This window comes from Symphodus melops (genome assembly GCF_947650265.1).
Source record: "Symphodus melops genome assembly, chromosome: 5".
In the NCBI taxonomy this organism is placed as follows: Eukaryota; Metazoa; Chordata; class Actinopteri; order Labriformes; family Labridae; genus Symphodus; species Symphodus melops.
In genome coordinates, this window is record NC_136695.1 from 29,810,914 (window position 1) to 29,831,888 (window position 20,975).

The 20,975-nt window shown below is 47.8% G+C and overlaps 3 protein-coding genes across 3 annotated transcripts in view; 1 reads left to right on the forward strand and 2 right to left on the reverse strand.

Annotated features, from left to right (window-relative positions):
• The window catches only part of scnm1 (sodium channel modifier 1), a 255,569-nt gene that overhangs the window by 104,399 nt on the left and 130,195 nt on the right, over positions 1 to 20,975 (forward strand). The gene's annotated exons all lie outside the window — the stretch shown is intronic.
• LOC306824043 (cathepsin S-like) lies at positions 1,199 to 14,693 on the reverse strand. The gene is made up of 13 exons (XM_079344001.1): positions 14,499 to 14,693; positions 11,872 to 12,090; positions 10,800 to 10,965; positions 10,432 to 10,540; positions 10,186 to 10,281; positions 7,291 to 7,316; positions 5,359 to 5,483; positions 5,137 to 5,259; positions 4,288 to 4,440; positions 3,398 to 3,622; positions 2,118 to 2,283; positions 1,938 to 2,040; positions 1,199 to 1,338 (listed from the first exon to the last, which is right to left on the reverse strand). The coding sequence occupies exons 1-13, from the start codon at positions 14,658 to 14,660 to the stop codon at positions 1,239 to 1,241; spliced, it is 1,773 nt and encodes a 590-aa protein (XP_079200127.1). The 5' UTR covers positions 14,661 to 14,693; the 3' UTR covers positions 1,199 to 1,238.
• Positions 16,087 to 19,510, reverse strand: LOC306824044 (cathepsin S-like; the record flags this gene model as incomplete). The annotated part of the gene is made up of 3 exons (XM_079344002.1): positions 19,312 to 19,510; positions 19,084 to 19,213; positions 16,087 to 16,239 (listed from the first exon to the last, which is right to left on the reverse strand). The coding sequence occupies exons 2-3, from the start codon at positions 19,210 to 19,212 to the stop codon at positions 16,087 to 16,089; spliced, it is 282 nt and encodes a 93-aa protein (XP_079200128.1). The 5' UTR covers position 19,213; positions 19,312 to 19,510.

The following is a 20,975-nucleotide window of genomic DNA, read 5'->3' on the forward strand; positions in this document are numbered from 1 at the left end:
TTAGACTTACTAATGAATGTGGCTAACCAACCAAAGGCTTTAAAAAAATAAAAGATACACAACACTTTAAACATCAATCATGGTGGGACATTTTGTATCAACAACTAAAGAAAAATCCCTTTGAATACCTCATGTGAAAATTGTTTGTTGTGATGTTGCACTAAAAAAATAAAAATGACTCATTTGTAACCCAACACTTCCTCGCTCTCTGCCGACTTTGTTCTGACCTCGATGGAGTCGTGAGCGAGGCGCTCCGGAGCTTTTCAAAGGGCAGCGCCGACACGCTCATCCGAAACATCAGAATCATTTTACAAACACGTGAGAGACGACCCTCTGACGATGTTGGATTCCCTCTTCTGCCTTTTCAACAACAGCAACATGTCTGTCACTCGTCCTCTGAGACGACACAAACGAGATCCGAGCCTCCACACACATTAATGACATGTTCAGAAGCTAGCATAAGGCCCCTAATGCTAGCTTCTTCATGCCTTTCTTCTGATTGGTTGTTGCACAGCTCACTTTGTTAAGTCGTAATGCTTAGCCTACCAAGCTAGCCGTTAGCCTGAGCTTTGTGTGTAATCAGATAAATGTGACATGAGAGAACGCGTTTCCAAACGGTCCAATCATTTTCACTCTGCTGTTCAAAAACATCATCTGTGTATCCAATCGATGGCGGTCTGTAACCTCATGGTCGAAGACGTTTAAAGCAGAAGACAAAACCCGTCTGAAAGCTTTCTTGCCCCTCTCAGTCGAGACAATGCTCGCCGCCCGCAGGCTGCTACTGAAGGATCTGCATCAGCCTGTGCATAAGACACGAGAGATGAACCAGCGACACGCGTATTGATTTCTGGAGTTCCTTCTGTTCGAACATGTAAAAGCTAAATTGACCAACACGCCAATTTCCCAAAGAGTCAAAGGAATCCTTCGGGGGCGATTTTCATGGCAGATTTAACAGACGCACAAACCTGAAAGTGGTGGTGTAAAATCAGAACGCCTCCAGGACACTGAGCATGTCAGTAAACTGATCCATGGATCAGAGCCTCAGTAAACGGAGGATCCGTCTCTTTATTTCAGATTCAAACATTTCAACTGACACGTCGCACACTCAACAAATCAACATGTTAAAGAAGTATTGGCAGTTTTTCTGTAGTTACAGCAACATGACCCTGAATTAAAACAACAACACACTTCATAAAATCATTTCAGAATCAAAGTATAAAACAGCTGAACACGTCCAGCTACATGATTGGGTAGCAGCCGTACAGCGCGATGCCACACTGGTTGTTCTTGTTGCGCGCCATCCGGATGTAGCCCTTGTCTCCGAACCGTTCGCTCCAACTGCAACGAAAAGAGAGAGAGATGTTTGTCTCTACAGGAAGACTAAACGTGTACAGCACAAATAAACAAGGCACAGACGCAGCTCATTTACATATTTAAAGCTACAGATGCAGCTAATTTACATATTTAAAGCTACAGACACAGACGCAGCTAATTCACATATTTAAAGCTACAGACGCAGCTAATTTACATATTTAAAGATACAGGTGCAGCTAATTTACATATTTAAAGTGACAGACACAGCTCATTTACATATTTAAAGCTACAGAAACAGCTCATTTACATATTTAAAGCTACAGACAAACAGCCAATTTACATATTTAAAGCTACAGATACAAAAACAGCTCATTTACATATTTAAAGATACAGACAGAAACAGTTCATTTACATATTTAAAGCTACAGATACAGAAACAGCTGAGATCAGCAGAAGATGATTGGAAAGTTTGGAGGTTTCTTTTAAAGGAATAAGTTTCGAGAAATGAAACTTCTCTTTTTTCACATGACTGCGACCGGCCACACAAACATTTGAGGAGTATGATGTCACATCTACCACAACCCTGAAGTCAGCATAATCACTTCCTGTATATACGTGAGTACCTGTTCTTCACCAGCCAATAATCCTGCCCGTTCAGAGTGCCGTAGCCCACGGCCAACACCCCGTGGTTCACGTTCTGGGTGCAGCTCGGGTCATCGTAGACTCCTGACAGGATGAGACATCATCAACATGTGTGGACTCTTAAAGGGGATCCTACCTGGAGGAGAGCGTGTGTGACCTACCACTCCTGTAGAAAGCAAATCTGGGCCGTGTGGCATCGATCGCCACTGAAATGGGTCCGATGGTGGCGAGCCCCTGCTTCAGGGCGCCCTCGTCCCCCTCAGGCAGGAAGTCGTAGTGTGAGCAGTTGGCGGCGCGGTACTGGGGTCTGTAGTGGCATTGCTGTGACTGAAAGAGGAAAAAAAAAGTTTGAAACAGGATCTAAACACACGACTGTGTGACGTACGCCAGCTCAGAGTTTGATTTCATCTTCGAGAACCCCGAGACTCAAAAAAAGACAAAATCTCACAGAGACACAAGACCTCCACAAGGCTGCTCAAGACCGGCAGGAAATCCCTCCTCCTCCTCCTCTTCCTCCCTCCTTCTCCTCTTCCTCCCTCCTCCTCCTCCTCTTCCTCCCTCCTTCTCCTCTTCCTCCCTCCTCCTCCTCCTCCTCTTCCTCCCTCCTTCTCCTCTTCCTCCCTCCTCCTCTTCCTCCTCTTCCCCCTCCTCCTCCTCCTTCCTCATCGAGCCTGCAGGCTCCAATTCATTTTCTCCAAACAGACATTACCAGTCGAGCACAGACGGATGTTTCTGTCTGAAGCCTGAAGGCTCATACTGAACTTTATGAACACCCACATCCTCGTCTCCGAACACAAAGGAACTTCTACTAAACTTCTGTTTGTTGTAAAGTGGCGTGACCCTTCACCTGCAGGGAGACAAAGACTGAACTCAAACGTGTATGTGACTGTGATCCAGAACGCCGCGGTCCTCTCTGAGCCCGAGCTCAGACGGACCGAGGTGAAGAGGTCAGACGAGTCAGACTTCCTGTTTGGACCGTTTAGAAAGCATCTGTGATGGCGTGGAGGTGTGGACGTGCACACGAGTGAAGGAAAGTGACATGGAGGGCGGAGCCAGCGGTTAAATCGATCTGTGGCGTCCATATGTGGATTGGTGCTTGCTAAGCGCTACGCTAACGACCCACCAAACGTTCATTGAGCTGGTGGCGGGTCAGTGCCTTCGTCATGGCAGAACTCTGGAAGTGACCCGTCACCTCTCCAGCAACCAAACCAACTTCCCTGTTGTGGTCCGCACCGGGACTTGATCCAGAACCCAAGTCCCTACAGACTGAAGCACATTTAAAAACCCGTCTGCATGCGTCACAGCAGGAGGACTACAGAGCAGAAAGAAAGACGGAGGAGACCCTGGACAGCTGAAATCCTGCTTCAAGTTAGAAGGAGACAACTGTCCACTCAAGCGTTACAGAAACGGGTCAAGAACTCAGGGACAGACTTGTACTCACCAGCCCCTTGTACGGGTACGCAGCGTCCGAGTCGATGCCGTGGTTGTCGATGACGTACTGGAAGGCGTGGTGCATGAAGCCCCCGTTGCAGCCGTGGTTGCCGTACTTGGTGGAGCAGTCCACCAGGTTTTGGGGACTCAGGTCCACCAGCTTCCCTGTGGTCTTGGCTAACTGGCCCTCCAAGGCTCCAACGGCGCTGAAGGCCCAGCAGGACCCACAAGAACCCTGGATTCAGACCATGAGAGCAACAGAGCAAAGAAATGCATGATGGTCTAAAAACTGCTGCAGATGTTCCCGTCCTCGTCCAGCTGACGTCTTTGTGTCTTCACTCTTCTGATATCTGAGCAAAACCACCTGTCAGCTAACCCAGTTAAAGGCCCCGCCCCTTTCACCAACACAGGGAGCTCTCAGTTAGACCCTTTTAGGGTGGACCGGGGTCTGGTTCAGAGCTGGTTCTGGTCTGCGAGCCGCCTAAGAAGCTGCAGACTGAACACGTCTCTCACTTCTTCAAGTCAAAGCTGTGGTTTGTTACAGATACACAATACAGAGTGTGTGTGTGTGTGTGTGTGTGTGTGTGTGTGTGTGTGTCTGTGTGTGTGTGTGTGTGTGTGTGTATGTGTGTGTGTGTGTGTGTGTGTGTTAGCGGGCAGCTATCTCATAACACTCACAACCAGAAGTGGATGTGGCAGAAGTAAGCGTGCAAAAACCTGTTGCTGTGGTGACGACTTCCTGTTTGACGAATGAGAAGCAGCGAGGGTTTTTAGTGACTTATGAGACGAGTGCAACATGCTGCTTCCTGTGCAATGTGTGTGTGTGTGTGTGTGTGTGTGTGTGTGTGTGTGTGTGTGTGTGTGTGTGTGTGTGTGTGTGTGTGTGTGTGGAGGTCTCACCTGCATCTTGACTTTGGTCACACAGCCTTTCTCTCTCCAGTCCACGGTGTCGGGAGCATCGGCGCCTGTCGTCCCAGCGAAGGCAGAGGGCGCCCTCTGGATGTCAGAGGGAGGAGTGAGCGTGGCGAGCTGCTGCAGGATCTCCTCTTCTGTCTGTGAGGAGGAAGAGGAGGTTAACTGATGAAGAGGAGCTCCCTTACAGTTCACTTTGATAAAACATGTTCATCATCTGTTCCCTTCTTTATTTGAGAGCGGAGGACACAGCGCTTCTACTCCAGACAGAGTCATGTAACTGACCCCTAGTGTTTGAAATGGGTACTGCAGACTAAACATGGCAGCGTCTCCCTCTAGTGAAGCTGATCCGATCTGGAACCTTCACACACAGCTGGGATAAATTCATCTCACAAGTTTTTGCAGACTTTGGACAAACTTTCCAGCAGGCAGCGGTTTGCTGCAGAACACGACGGGATGACTTCAGTCACAGGAGCTGCAGACTCTGAAGGCTAGCATTGAGAGCACTTTAAGCTAACGTGAGACAAACAGGTGAAACACGCTCGTTGCACTGATCCTGTTTTGTCTTTCCTTCACTGACTCTTAAAGGTCCGGTATCTAATGTGATCATGTTGTTATTCTTCATCACCTCGAGCGAAGCAGCATGTTAATAAAGTCCTGAAAAGAAGCGCAGAGAGAGCTCGCCTCCCGAGGTCCATCTATCTAAAAATACAGCTGCAATGTAAAGAGGAGCCTCAGTCTGTGTGTGAGCAGCTCGCTCTCCGCTGACCTCTGACCTCTGTCAATGAACACGCTGATGATCATCAATCAATGCTTCCTGCTGGGAGTGCTCCTCACCATGTCTCCCAGGTGGTTCATGCTCAGATCGTAGGTGTGAAGACCCATCGAAGCCTCCAGGTTGTGCATGGTGATCAGCATTAGGTTCTTCTCCCACAATTCCCGGCGGCGCACGTCTTCCACCTGAACACAAACACGTCGAGAAGAGGAAGAGCGCACGAGGTCAAACCGCGTGTACGTTCATCATCCAGCCCACGCGTGCACAGGAAACTTTGCTCACACCTCGTCTCGGTACTCTTTCTCGTGCGTCTTCTTCCACAGCTCCCAGTGCTCGTCCAGCCTGCTGTCAAACATGGCCGCCGCCCCCACGCAGAGGGACACGAGCAGAAGGCTCCCCAGCATCAAGCCTACACACACACACACACACACACACACACACACAGATACACACACACACACACACACACACACACACACACACACACACACAGATACACACACACACACACACACACACACACACACACACACACACACACACACACACACACACACACACACACACACACACACACACACACACACACACACACACACACACAGAGTCAGGATGTGTCTCATGTTTGAACTCTTTTTTTTAAAACCACAGAGAGGTGACGGCGTGGAGGCTGCAGGGTTACAGATGACGACACGTATTCACACCTCACCTTTGGTCTGCCGTCTCAGAACTTGGCCACGCCCCCCACCCCCCCATTGTTTTCATCTGCATTTCCACCGAGGCCTGGAGTCCCTACGTTAATCAATGCTGCACTACGCCCTCCAGCCAGGAGGTGGCAGTGAGAGGACGAAGGACATACAACAAAGGTGGCGGCATATAAAGCCGATGGACAGCATCTCTGTTAGCGTTCTGCGTAAAGTCAACAAAAGTGAAAGACACAAACATCCCCCCTTTCAAAATAAAAGAGGAGTGAGGGACTGTTTGCTTCTTCCTTCCTTGTGTTGGGACTTTAAGACGCAGCTGTGCGAGGAGGAGGACGAGCTGGCTGTGGGAATGTGGTGGACATGTCTTCAAAGACAGAAACAGGAAGTCAGTGTTTGATAGGTCAGCACCGTTCTCAGGCTGAGAAGGTTTAGTGTTTAAGGCTTGTTATCATATTTAACCTGACGTGTTTGGAAAGCTCTCACTGCCTGCCGAGCTGAAGCCCACCTCGTGATTCTGCCCCCAACATGTTTGGGAACGCATAAGACGCCGGGCGAAGCCGCTGAGCTTTACAGCTCTCCTGTGAGAGCTGTAACTGTAACTGTGTGTGTGTGTGTGTGTGTGTGTGTGTGTGTGTGTGTGTATCACTTCCTCAAATATCAAACTTGAGGAGTGTAAATAAATCGATGCTGTCACAAGACCTGAAGTGAAACTGATGAAGCAGCAAGAAGTACAGCTCATCTTCATCATCATCATCCTCCTCCTCAGTTATTGTGCAATGAGCTGATTCTTTTGAGCTGGAGAGGATCAGTGTTTAATAAGAGGAAGGAGTGGACGTCAGGTCAGGTACAGAGACGTGATCCTCTGGAGCATTATTGAGGACAGAGTCCTTTGAGGACACCAGGGTCAGAGTCTGTGGGCCCCACTGATCAGGGATCTTTGGGGTGAATAATGAAGTGAGGGAGAAAAAAGCTGCTGCTGTAAAACAATAAATGAAACGCTCTAAATAGTGACATCAGCCCGTAGCATCCAGCTCGTCTGGGTTCTGTTCAGTGGAGGAGTTTTAGCTGATTGATTCACCAGGTCTGACTCTTTCAAAGACACAGAGTCTCTTCAGGATCCAGCTCACTGACGAGGAGCTCTGAGGTTTATATTAAAAGGGGGCTTCAGATCCATCCAACCCCCCCTGAGTGCCTCAGACCTCCTCAGCAGTCTGTCTTTCTCTCAGCTTCCACTGAAGCTTTAAACTACAGGACGTCAGACAGGACAAAAATATGAAGAAGAGCCAAGAGAGATCAAAACTCCAGAAAATGACCCGTCAGGAAAAACCAGATGAACTAAACTTCGACATCACATCACAACAACATGTCATGTTAAAGCTCCACCTGCAGCCCGTCCAAACACAGTCAGCTGGAAAGCGAAAGTAAAAGACAAACTCGTCTTCAGTGTTCTTGATCCCGACAGGAGACACATTTGAATCAAAGTTGACAAACTGAGGAAAGAAAGAAACTTACCGTGATCAGTCGGAGTCATGGTGTCTCTGTGCTGGACTCACTGCGTCTCTCTCTGTCTCTGTGTGTGTGTGTGTGTGTGTGTGTGTGTGTGTGTGTGTGTGTGTGTGTGTGGGTGGGTGGGCGGAGGTGTTCCTTATTATAACATGAGTGGAACGTCACATCACTTCTTCTTCCTCTTCAGAAAAACAAAGCTGTTGATCACTTCACCTGAGCGCGAGGACACAAAAGAGGAAGAGGAGAGTTTGCGGAAATCAGAGAGAAAAAGTGATTTTTATCGACTTTAAACCTCAAAGAAACATCCAGACTTTTCAAAATGAGTCAGATTTAACCTTCAGAAAAAACATTATAGGTAGATTATCTGATAAAAGCAATCAAATAAAACCATATCACTTCCTTATGAACGGCTCTCTAGCAGCCCCTAGAGGCTGAGGGGGGAATTACAACTCACAAAAAGTGACCAAACCTATGACGGTGAAACATTTCATTTCTAATGTCTGATCGTTTCTTAAAGTACGGGGGCCTGAAGCTGCCAAAAATGAGAATGAATACATTAAAAACTTCATAAATGTGTAAAGATTAAAAAAATATCTTAACATAACAATAAAAATAGACACAACAGGAACACAATGAATAAAAAGGAAATAACGTTTGTTATTCATTGGTGATATATTATAAAATGATTGATTCGTACTGTTAAACTGATCAGCTGCCTGATCCCACCTGAGCGACATTGACCTTTTATTAAGAAGTCACATGTGCCATTGAAGGTGTATCAGCGGTTTTTGATTGTTTGGTGGTGGACATCGGACATCGTGTGTGTGTTAACCAGGGAATGTTCCAGGCTGTTGAATCAACAGAGCGACAGTGTCAGACATCCTGTGTGTCAAGTTGGAAATGTTTCTTCAGCTTGAAAACATGGAAAGGCTTCAGTTCAGAGAATGAATGTGTTGAATTATTTCCATGGTAAGCTTCTTGTTGGACTTTAAGATTTCCGACACTGAAGCGAAGCGTTTGATTTGACGCTGGTTAAAGGTCAGGAAGGTCGCTCACACGTCTCAGTGTGTCTCTGAAGTCCAGTCAGAAGCTGCACGGGGGAGACCTGGATCTGGACCAGAGTCGGGGTCAAGAGGTGCTGTTGACCTGTCGACAGCCTGAAGGAAAGGTCAAAAGGTCATCTCCCTGCACGGCAGCCAACCAGATCATTTGAAATGCTAAATCTTCTTTGATCATTCATCCCATCTGCAGTCAGACTGTCTAACAACATCCCCGCCACATGCATGACTCTATACTGTAATCACCTCATCATTAATGTTACACACTGTGTGTGTGTGATAGTCTCCACAGGGCCTGATTCACTAACATCTCACTTAAAGAGGAATAAACTGCGTGTTCACTGCAAAAGTTTGCACATTTGGCTTGTGGGCGTTTTGCAGGTGATTTACTCAGAACCTCTGCGTGAATGAGGCAGTAGGATTTCTGTCAGGCTTTAACGCGTTCTACTGGTTTACGTCACAGAGAGTTTGAGCTGTAGAGTGAAGAGACGAGCACGCTCCGGAGAATGTCCAGTTTAAAATGTGATGTTGGTGAGAAGAGGGAAACAGGACGACATCATGTCAATGTGGAAATTCTTTAGAAAGCAGACGCTGTGAATGTTCACAGTTTAATCAGGACGTTTCTTTTAAACTATTATTGAAACAAGATAAAAAAATAAAAGCATCCCATTGATGTTTCTGTCATTGAAACATGTGAACAGGTCTTTTATTGATCCTATGTCTCCTCCTACCTGCAGCCTGCAGTGCGTAACACTGGGGCTCCTGGATTAGCACGTTCTTTTCAGCAGTCTTTACCTGACTTGGTAAATCACACTGTGTGTACTCATGTAAACCGGCTCATCGCTGTTCTTTCTTCTTTTTGATGCTGTTTATGTTCCCTGTTTTACTGTTTTTTTTGAGCTGTTGTAACACCCACATTTCCCCCATTAGGGGATCAATAAAGATGATCATTATTACTCTCTTTCATTGGATCGCATCCACTGACATACAAATCTCTACATCCCCTCTCTGGAAGGGCTCGGGTGTACTCGCTGCTTTCTGACAGACTCAGAGGGCAGAACAAACACCCACCTGGGGGAGGGGCTACTGCCCTTTGTGATGTCATGAAGGGAACATTCTCCAAACGGCCTGTTTGAGCAGACAGAAGACGGAGAGGACGGACTTTTCTCCTCACTGGGGGGTTTGTGGACAGACACATGTTAGAGGAACATGGAGGAGAGTGTTTATCAGAATATGTGACCTTTAATATCCCAAACTGATGAATAATTGTTTTAGGAATATTAAAAAAGAGGAACATGGTGACCTTGTGTTTATCAGAGCGACCTCTGTGTGTTTGAAAAGCTCAGCAGCATCTCTTCCTGTTTTTCTGGATGTGAGTGTAAAAAAAAAAAAAAAAAAAGGCCCAATCGATGCATTCAAGTTCAAAATGAAACCTTTATTCAACTTCATAGAAAACATCAGTTGACAGCATTTGATTAAAAAGTAAAGTGCTTCATAGAACAAACAAAGAACAACAACAGAGAAAGAGAGTTGACCTGAAGGAGGAGCTTCACCGTGTCCTGTCAGGAGAAGACTTCAGGTGAAGTGATGTCGATTTGAGGACTGAATCGTTTCCTTTGGGGTTAAAAACTCATTTATGGTCATTTATGTGGACAGATGCTGGTTTGGAGATAAAACTGGGACTTTTGAAGCGTCTGCCACGTTGGTCTCCGTCACAGAGAGACTCTGTGTTCTGTCGTCGATCACGAGTCCATGTAAACAAAGTCAATCATGTTCCGTAGTGGTTTCTGATGTCTGAACCTTTCCTGCAGCAGTCCTCCTTCTCCCTCGCTCGTCTCCTCACATGACCGGGTAGCTCGCCAGGTTAGCGATGCCGCAGAGGTTCCCGCGATTGCGTGCCATCAGGATGTATCCGGCTTTGCCCCATGTCTCGCCCCAGCTGTGAAGAGAGGAAGTCACAGATTGAAGGACGGAGAAGCATCGCCCGGAGTCAAACATCAGCTCGTCAAATGGACGCCGCGCCCGTGATGTCATTCAGGCGGCGTGCTGAGCCACCTGATGCCGCTCTGACACAGGTGATGTGACCCACCTGTTCTTTACGATCCAGTACTTCTTCCCCTTGGGGGTCACTCCGAAGCCCACAGCCAGCACGGCGTGATTGATGTCGTCTTTGTTGCAGTTGCGGTCGTAGTAAACACCTGAGCACATGTCAGAGAGGAAGAGTGAGCGAGGAAGGAGAGAGAGAGACTCGTGCTACGATCTGTCAAAACTTCTTCTTAAATTTATGTCTGAAAATGTAAATAATTTAGCTTGAGACAGCTCTCTGATGTTTAGAGATGAGGGCTGCAGTACCCATTTTAAACACTAGGGGGGCGGAGTTACAGACTGCTCCTTTAACACCTTCAGGGTGAGTGTAAATGGAAACAGTGAGGCTTATCGATCATTCAGCCTTCTGACCTTTCTGGTAGAACTGGAAGCTGCTCAGCGTGGCGTCGATGCCCACGGACACGGGGCCCACTTTAAACAGCGCCACAGCCAGCGCGTGCTCGTCACCCTGCGGGATCTCCTTGTAGCCTTTGCACTGAGCCGCCATGCCGGTGGAGTTGTAGCGGCACGGCTGGTCCTGCGAAACAAAGACAGACAACGTGAACCGACTGATGTGAGCTCGCACTGAACCAGCCGACGTGATGAGAGTGAGCGCCTGAAGCTTTCGGAGCATTTGATGGATTCACTTTGAGGAGGAGCTGGAAGCTGAAACCACTGAGATGAATCAAACAGAGGAAGACGTTTGACATCCATGTTCTCTTCAAACACATAACCACAACCAACCGATGTGAAGATACAAAAACGTCCCCGTCATCTGAGAGTGTCACTTCTGTTCTCCCCGACATCCTCACCATCATGACTCTGCATCCTCGTCTCTTTAACAAGCGGCTGAACTTCCTGTATTTACAGAAAACTAAAGAGGAACGTTCTGTGCTGCTGTGATTCCTGCTGAGATCAGTTTTTCTGTGTGCGTTAAAACGTGATGAGGTTTGACCTCCTGACCTCTCAGACGGGATCTCCTGCTAACAGCTAACAGCTAAGTCTGCATGTTCTGACTACAGACACAGCTAACTGACGTGCAGGGGCGTGTTCACACTTTTTGGACTGGGGGGGCAAAAACTGAAACACGCCACCTGTGCAGGCCTGAAGTTTGTGTGCACACCAAGAAACTTCTAAGCTTCAAGGACTCCAAACATGTCCGCCCAAAGTCTCCATTTAAAGTGTTTTCAAAACTGAAAAACAAATGAGCACAAAGTCCCAGCTCTGCTCTGTTGAGGATTTTAGGGGGAGGGGACTAAAAGGTCCATTGCACCTTGTACATCACTTTCCTGTCAAAGCATGGCAGACACGTCGTGCACTGAAACAGGTCGGAACAAAGACACGATTCACAGCACGGCGGGAAAAAGAGAAAAATAATAGCTTGTACAAGATTTCATGAAGACAAACTGTGAAGGTTAAGTTTGTGGGTTCGATTCCCTCTCACCTCTCCGACGTACGGGTAGACCTCCCAGGAGTCGATGCCCCCGTTCTGCTGCACATACTTGAAGGCGTTGGTCATGTATCCTCCTCCGCAGCCGTCGTTCTCGGTCACGCAGTCCACCAGGTTCTGAGGACTGAGGTCTAACAGCTGACCGGTCTTCTTGGCCAGCTGGCCCTCGAGGGCCCCGCAAGAGCTGAAGGCCCAGCAGGAGCCACAGGAGCCCTGCAGAGACACACAGGGGGGTCATTTTATCTCCTCCTCCTCCTCTCAGAAGATCCAGAGCTAAACAAGGGTCAAACCAGGCGATCTGAAGACGACACGGTCAGCTGCAGGAGACTGAGACAGACTGAGACAGACTGAGACAGACTGAGACGGACTGAGACAGACTGAGACAGACTGAGACAGACTGAGACAGACGTCAGTTAAATATATTTAACAATGAATTCATCCAGTAAATAATTCAGCAGAGTCTTCTCCCGTCTGTCCACTAGGGGGCAGACTTTGACAACTTTGGTTTGAAGACATTTGGTTTGGTTGGGTCTCTGTTTTGTATTTCAATCTGTGCAGGGAGGAGGAGGAGGAAGAGGAGGAAGGAAGAGGAGGAGGAGGAGGAGGAGGAGGAGGAAGAGGAAGAGGAAGGAGGAGGAGGAGGAGGGGAAGGAAGGAGGAGGAGGAGGAGGGGAAGGAGATCCTAGTTTGAGCAGCTTTCTGCTGCTGGAGCTTATTAGAAACATGCAGAGGCTTTTTAGCTCGGGTACAATCACTTCTATCTGAAGCAGTTCCACTGCCCGCTTCCATCGCTGCAACACCTGTTCACCTGATAACTGCTCTCATATCTGGCAAACCCAGGGGCGTCCAAAACGGCCTTCAAAGCCCCGCCTACCTTCTCTGGTCCAATCAGATCCAGAGCATTCAGGAGCAGAATCTAAAGTTAGAAGGAGGACATACTGGCTGCTGCATTGTTGTCAGAGAAGCTTCAACACAGCAGGTTTCCTTCATGATCACACAGGAAGAGAGCAGCTCTCTGATTGGCTGACTAATCACACAGGAAGAGAGCAGCTCTCTGATTGGCTGATTGATCACACAGGAAGAGAGCAGCTCTCTGATTGGCTGATTGATCACACAGGAAGAGAGCAGCTCTCTGATTGGCTGATTGATCACAGAGGAAGAGAGCAGCTCTCTGATTGGTGCTTTGAGTTTGAAGGAGGACATAGTGGCTGCTGCATGTTTCCTTCATGTCTGATCACTCTCTTCATGTTAGTGATTGAATCTATAAACGCAGCTCTATAGAGCCGGATCTTCGCTCTGTCAGTACTGAACTCTGTGTCATCACTTCGGCTCACTGAGGGACGTTTTCAGTGAATGAAAAACTAAAAACAAACTGAAGCACAGAGCAGCTCTGAGAGAGGATAAACAGAGCTGCTGGGAGGAAGCAGAGAGAGCTGTTGGTATGCAGGGGGGGAAGTCACACTGCTGCATAATTCAACAGGAAGCTCAGCAGCAGATCAATAAATCCTGTTTCAACCTGCAGGTGGATCTTCAGCCACCAGAGGGCGATAACACCCGCTGCATCTCCAGAAGTCCTACTGATTCACCCACGAGAAATTCACTCTGTATCCCTCATATGTGTGCTTCATGTCAAAGGCAGGAAATATCAATATACAAGTGATTTTATTAAATCGCTCTTTTTAGTTTTTGTCGTCGTTTCTTTGACCTTGAAGAACTTTTTTAAAGTTGAGTTTTTGGATGACTCGAGGGACGGGAGCCATAGGTGGGACTCAAACTTGGGCCGGGCGCTTCAAGGACTGACCGCTAGGCCAACAGCACCCAGTGCATTATTTATTGTATCAGGCCTCCAGAAACACACGCGATCATAATTTATTTGGTATGAGTTCATGTTCACACCCAGCAGGATAAACTGCTCCGGATGTTCTCCTGAGACTCTCACTGTCAGACAGGAAAGGGGCGGAGTCTCTCAAGGTTAGACGTGTAAAGAAGTATCAAAGCAACAGGTGTGGCAGCGATGGAAGCAGAACTGGTTCTGAGTTACGTGAATAAACTGTTATGAAAAGTCTTTTTCCGCCTGCCGTCTTCGGCGTGTCCGTTAGATAACGTCACATGGTTAGCAGGACGCACAGATGTGTTCTGAGTTTACCTTCATAATTCACTGCTAATGACTCATTACTTTAATCCAAGCTTTTGGTGTTCAGCAGAGCGAGCGGCGGGGACGTTTAGGCTTTGCTTCCTGTCTTCTCTGGAGCGTGAACAAATGTTTTCCTCTCCGCACAGACTGTGAATGAAAGACTCGCCCACCACTGAAGATGTTTCATGGAAATGAAAAGCCTCAGAATAAAAAGGACGGGACTAATTATGTTTGTCTGACTTAAAAGAAACATTCACAGCTTCCCAGCGTAGTCATCATTATTCTTTTGGCTCTTTATCATCGGGTTAAAATAATAAATAATTCTGAGGATTTAAATTGTTGTTCTCTAAAATGTTCCCCAGTAAAGTTTCTCTGTTTCTCTTCCACCTGCAGAAATCCACATTCGTTTTCTGCTCACTCTGCACAGACTATGATGCCAACAGTTTGAGAAGGTTTCAGGCGAGATGTGACCTGAATGACCTCTGACCTGGTTCTTCACAGAGGTCACCATGCCCTTCCTGCGGTAGTCGATGGATTTGGGCAGCTTGGACACTCGTCCGACGTCCAGATCCACGGTGAAGCTGGGATCTCTGTTATCAGGGATCAGCAGGCCGGTCATCTTCTCAGACACCTCCTCTGTCGTCTGCATGGACAGAGACACAGTTCACACTTATCATCAGGCTTTCAGGACTTTTTACACAAACATGTGCAGTATCAGAAGTATGGGCCGCAGCAGTGGAGGGATACAGGTTTGTAGCGCGGTGACACGAGACGGCGTGAAAGCTTCGCTGGTTGAATAATCTCATGAGATTGAAACGTTTCAGGACAGGAACAAGAGAGAGGGCTTATTTTAGAAGACGGGAGCAAGAAGGAGGAGATACGGGAGAGGGAGGATTTGATTCAGCAGACAGACACAGTTTGAGAAGGAGGAGCCAGCAGGGGGAAAGAAAAGATTGAAAGGCCTCAACATGCACAAAAGGAGAAGATGGAGGAAACAACAGAGGAATCTAGTGACTCCTGTGCTTCAGCTGCCTGCTGCAGGATTACAGCCAGCAGTTATTAAACAGAAGTCCTGCTTTCATTCCAGCTCCATGTGGGAGCAGGATGATTATTAATGAAGAAAAACACAGCCCATCTGCTAATTCCTCTCATTTCACTGCAGAGCGTCCAAATGAAGACACAAGCATCCTTCCTTCCCCGGCCACCTGTCCCTGCATCAACACCAAGCACCACGCGCTCCCGTCTCTGATTCACCGGTCAGAGGACGAATCGGGATCAGTCAGAGACAACCAGTCCTGCTGGGTGTCTCCTCTGTGAGCTCCCACCAGGTGAGCATCACATGACGAATGGAGCGTGTGAATACTGTCAGACTCTGGTTGGAGATCCTGACACAGTTTAAGAGCTAATGACAGCTAGCTACACACGAGACGTCACCGACCACACGGACGGTTAGAACCCTCTGAACGTGAACACCTGAAGTCCTGCATGTGTTGTATTACGTCATCATGGGGGCCTCTTCAAAAAGGTCGACTAAAGGTCGTTTCCTGCAGACACACTTTGAAGTTTCTGGTTGAAACTGTCTTCATGTCCTGACAGTAAATAAGATCTGATGATCGTCTGTCGCAGCTGCGAGCCTGTAAAAACTTTGACGGTTCGTTTTTTATAAACCAATCACAGCCTCTGTACTCCACGTGAGACGAGCTCAAAGCATGAGCTGGAATCAGCTTCTGGACCAATGCTGCTCGTGCACGTAAGTGAGGGGGCGTGGCCCTCTGATATAATATATATATATATATTATTATATATACTTTATTAATCCGCTCGAGGAAAATTCTGCTAGTTTTCAAAAACTACCAACCCTGTCTTTTTCCTGCTTTGTTTCTGCGGCGTTATCGGTCCACACGACGTTTTTAAAAAGTTGACCTCAGCTCGGTCATGTGACGGAGAAATGTGCAAACTGTGCAGGAACACTCTGAGATTAAAACGTGGGTGAAATAGATGGAGCCAAACTGTCTGCTGGACTGGAGACACAGAAACATCGTCTGCAGACGCAGCCTGCAGCGTGCAGACTGGTCTCACTGGGTCTCACTGGTCTCAGACTCACCATAGTCGCCCAGGTGGTTCATCCCCAGCTCGTAGCTGTGCAGGCCCCAGCTCCGCCTCCTGGTTGTGGGCTTCATCATCCGCATGTTCTTCTCCCAGATGGCTCGACGAATCCCCTCTTCATCCTGAGACAGACAAGAGCGGGACGCACGTTTAAACACTTCACAGCTCAGATTATAAAACAGTGGAGTCTCAGGGAGGATCCGAGGAAAGAACCGGAGCAAACAGATTCGATAATGAACATAATCAAACCAGAGATGAAACTGAAATGTGAGTTTGACATCTTTAGAATAAACACCAGAGGTCATCCTGGTGACCCCTAGTGACCCCTGGTGCTCAGTGGGGGGGTCACAGTCGACTCACTGACGGTCGAAACACTTTAATGAAAGCTAAAGGAAAAGAATCGGGGCAAACAGAAACACATCAACGTGTTATTATCCAGAGAGAGACAGCCCCCCCCCCCCCCTTATTAATTAGCCCAATTAAATCAGTGCACGTTCACTGAGCTGGTTTGATAAAGCTGAAACTGGAACACTGCTTCTCTTCATCTTTGTGAGTTTCTGTTTTTTTCGATAAGAAAGAACTTCACGTTCATTTCTATGCAAATATTCAGCGTCCTGTCTCAATGGGCGAGTGAGATACAAGCAGCTGCCTGATTGGGCGAAAAAACTCCATTTACTTCCTTGTACTGGTTGTTCTTGACAAGCATTAGTGTCGCTCTAATCTTTATTTCTATCTCAGTATCCATTCCAGTAATGAAATATGCAAATGAAGAGACAGAGTTTGATTCTATTATCATGATGTCAGTGAGAGAGAGAGAGAGAGGAGAGAGAGATATGAGAGGAGAGAGAGAGAGAGAGAGAGAGAGAGAGAGAGAGAGAGAGAGAGAGGGAGGAGGAGAAAGAGAGAAAGAGAGAGAGAGAGGGAGGGAGAGAGAGAGAGAGAGAGAGAGAAAGAGAGAGAGAGAGAGAGGGAGAGAGAGGGAAGAGAGAGAGAGAGAGAGAGAGAAAGAGAGAGAGAGAGAGAGGAGAGAGAGAGAGAGAGAGAGAGAGAGAGAGAGACAGAGGGAGAGAGGGAGAGAGAGAGAGAGAGACAGAGGGAGAGAGGGAGAGAGACAGAGAGAAAGAGAGAGAGAGAGAGAGAGAGAAAGAGGGAGAGAGGGAGAGAGAGGGAGAGAGAGAGGGAGGGAGAGAGAGAGAGAGAGAGAGAGAGAAAGAGGGAGAGAGGGAGAGAGAGGGAGAGAGAGAAAGAGGGAGAGAGGGAGAGAGAGGGAGAGAGAGAGGGAGGGAGAGAGAGAGAGAGAGAGAGAGAAAGAGAGAGAGAGAGAGAGAGAGAGAGAGAGAGAGAGGGAGGGAGAAAGAGAAAGGAAGGAAGAGGAGGAGAGAAAGGCGGAGTGTTTGGGTATTTCCTGCTGACTGCACAGGAATGTAAATAATGCACCACTAATGAACACAAGCTAACCTACTGATCATGAACTGAAGGGCACACACACACACACACACACACACACACACACACACACACACACACACACACACACACACACACACACACACACACACACACACACACACACACACCTCCAGCTGGAGGTGAACAGATGTTCAGGAAGGAAAATTGTAGTCTTTGTAGAAGTGCACTAAAAACTACAACACCCAAACAGAAGTGTAGTTTCAGTCCCCATGTTGGTGTCGTGAGCGGACTCATGCACCTGTAATCTGATTACTCTCAACATGTCAGACTTCTGATCAAACAGCTGATCAGTGCCGACGCCGCGGTGCCACCTGTTTGTTGACTCCTGCAGAGACACACGGACACAACAACGCACACGCGTGTCACACTCACAGAGGCGTGAGTCACATGACGCAGCGCCCAATCACCTCGCCTTACAGGGGCCCGACTGCTGAAGTACGGGCCCCTCCATCACAGCAGGCGTCCATGTTGTCACCTTCTTTTCTCCCCCCAGACCAGCTCACTGAGCCGTCACAGATAAACACAGATTCTCCCCTCACTCTCCGTTTGATGTTTCTACTCCGACATCCTGTCAGTGCTGATGACTAAAGTTCATCAATAACTCAAACTGTTTTTGTTTGTTTGTGTTTGAAAGCCTTAAAGGAAAGTTCTGGATGAAGAACAGAAACAGACACGTTGGCAGAAGTGGGTCTCCCTCCTGTTGGAAGTGAACTCTCCTGAATAACTGGCGAGAGATGAGAGAGACCGAGTGGCTGTAAAGTCTCTTTGTGCGTGTCCTGCTTTACTTTTCCATTCCTCTGTTCTCTCTCTCCATCTGTCTCGTTTCTCCGGGGCCAAAACGCCCAAGTGGAGCAGGCGGCGCCGAGTTCACTTTGTTTCCTGACGTCTCTGCAGCGAGGAGGCTGCTGTGTGTGTGAGAGCAGAGGAAGGTGTCTGATCCTGCTCTCGCTGCACACGCCTCACTGTGTCAATCACTTTTCAAACTCTTCGTCCAAACGCTTTTTAAACAGAGCTGCATCCTCGCAGACAGGCTGACAGAGAGAGAGAGGAGACGGACACTGAGTCAGCTGGAGACGGACGCTGAGTCAAACACGAAGCCGTCCACATGTTGAGCAAAGACACAGAGAGAGAGAGAGAGAGAGAGAGAGGAGACCTCTCACAGAGGTGAATTCACTCCTCTCACCATGATGAAGATTTGACTGACTCGTCTCTTCATCCTCTTCTGCTCCCTCCGTTTTCATACTGTGAGTTCACTTTAGGTTCAGATCATAAATCATGAAGCTTTTTAAACGAGGAATGTCTCTCACATCCCTGAACAACTTCAGCTGCTTTCTCACTTCACGCTAAATATTTCAGAGTGAGCTGCACGTGTGAAAGCAAACAGACTTTACTCAGAACGTTTCCTGGAACTTCCTCAAGTCAATTCAGCTTCAAGTGGAGGTGAGCAGGAGGGGGCGGGGCTTATAACCTGCACGTCACATGAAGCTTTGACTCACCAGGCCGTTGTATTCTCTGCTGTGTGTGATCTTCCACTGTTCCCACTGCGAGTCCAGAGAAGCTTCATCCTGGTGACTGTGAGCCGAGGCTGCCAGCAGCAGCAGCAGCACGCACACGCTCGACAACATCCTGCAAAACAGCAACACACAAAACACCTGAAATACACATGAGACTGCTGAGAGCACGATTCAAATCAAAGAGTCAGAATTATTATTCACTGAGCTCACGTCTTTGTGAAAAAGAAATCACGTCAGGAGCCTCGTATCGCTTCAACTGGTTCCTGTCCCGGGAGAGTTTCAGCCTCACAAACTTTTTACCAAACATTCAAACAGCTTTAAGTCCTCTCGCTCGCTCGCTCAGGGAGACACTCTCTCTCTCTCTCTCCAGGTCTGAACTTTCCCCTCTCTCTGCTTCTCTCTGCTTTCCTGCCACATGTTCCTTCCTCTTCTTTTATAGCATCCTGCTTCTAATCTGCACGTCTGTCTGTTGTTTCTGTAAAGGCCTCTGACCTCTGACCTCTGGAGTTTGCAGAAGCAGAAAACCTGCCTGTAAGGCTCTCTCCCTCCACACATTGATTTTCTGCACGGCACAGTTTACCCCGTGTGTTGTTGTTTTGATGCTTTTATGATCTATGCTAATCATTTACGGTTGACTGGGAAGTATGTGCACTGAGCTGTTTCTCTGTCTGAGTCAGAAGACGCCTCCTCCTCACACTTTGATCAGATTTCACTTTGAAACCTGTCGAGCGTTCCTCTCCTCCCCTGCAGCTCTGACTTTCTAAACTCTTTCTAAAAAGGTGCTAATGGGTCAAAATGTCTCCCTAAGCCTGATGCTGTTAAGACTAATTACTTTTTAAGCTGGATGGGAAAAAAGCTGCGTATGAGCCAACAGAAAGGAAATAAATCCTGAGAGGAAAAGACAAAATCTTTCCAGAGAACTCTGTGCAGGAATGATTCCTGCAACGCTTCACTTTTAGTTTCACACAGAAACATCTGAATGAAACCATCTGAAGACCTGCAGATCACTTTTACAGCCTCTAAAACCAGCTGACAGTTCAACTCTGGATCAGGAGAGCAGCGAATGAGAAACGTTACCTTCAGTCCAAAAGTCAAAGAGCTCGCTGAGGTTCTGGGAGTCTGACGCCGTCGTCCTCTGTTGACAAAGTAGGTCAGTGTGTGAGTTTATATGTGCTGCAGTTTGAGGAAGTACAATGTGGGAGCGCCAGGTCCCAGGGAGGAGTCTCCTCCTCCTTCTCTTTTTCTGCAGGCGAGGGATTAACATCTGGTTTAACTCTAACAGCCAGATGCCAAAACAACGGATGATGTCAGGTGTCAGATTTCAGGGGCCGCTCTGTAAACTTCCCAGTCAGGCGCTTACTCAGCACTTCTCTGCACACTCAGACTCCTCAAATCAAACAAGCATGCTCCTCTATATTTAATGTTAAAGGCTTGTGAAGCTTCAGTCTTAATGCAGCCCCAGACACCGGCTGAATTATGGATCAGGCCGCTGCAGGAGATGAACTTGTGCTCAGCTCTGGGTTCAAGTGTGATAATGAATCCACACAGACTCAATGCTGAGCTCTAAATGTCTTCACTTTTTGGGAGCTGCAGAAACAATGTTCTCCAAACAGCTGGAGCAGGTAGCATGTTGAACGCTTCGTGGACTAAACGTTCTGGAAACAGTCTGTGAAGAAAAAAGGCTGAATAAAAGTATCTGTTCTTAATGTGTCTGCAGGTAAACGAGAGGCTGACGATGAATATCTCGCCCTCAGGTGCACACAGGAGAGCAAAGATCTCTTCACCTCCTGACAGAGCGCGTCCCGCCTGGCTCCTCCTCCTCACACCTGAGCTCAGGATGCACTCAGGTGTGCAGCAGGCAGCAGGGAGGAGGG

What these genes read in the sequence shown, in the direction of transcription:
- LOC306824043 (XM_079344001.1), bottom strand. Translation starts at nt 14,660, where the DNA reads ATGCAGACGACAGAGGAGGTGTCTGAGAAGATGACCGGCCTGCTGATC. An exon ending in AGAAAGAGTACCGAGACGAG is followed by an intron (nt 5,260 to 5,358) that starts GTGTGAGCAAAG and finishes GTTTGTGTTCAG; the next exon opens with GTGGAAGACGTGCGCCGCCG. An exon ending in TGACCAAAGTCAAGATGCAG is followed by an intron (nt 3,623 to 4,287) that starts GTGAGACCTCCA and finishes GTCTGAATCCAG; the next exon opens with GGTTCTTGTGGGTCCTGCTG.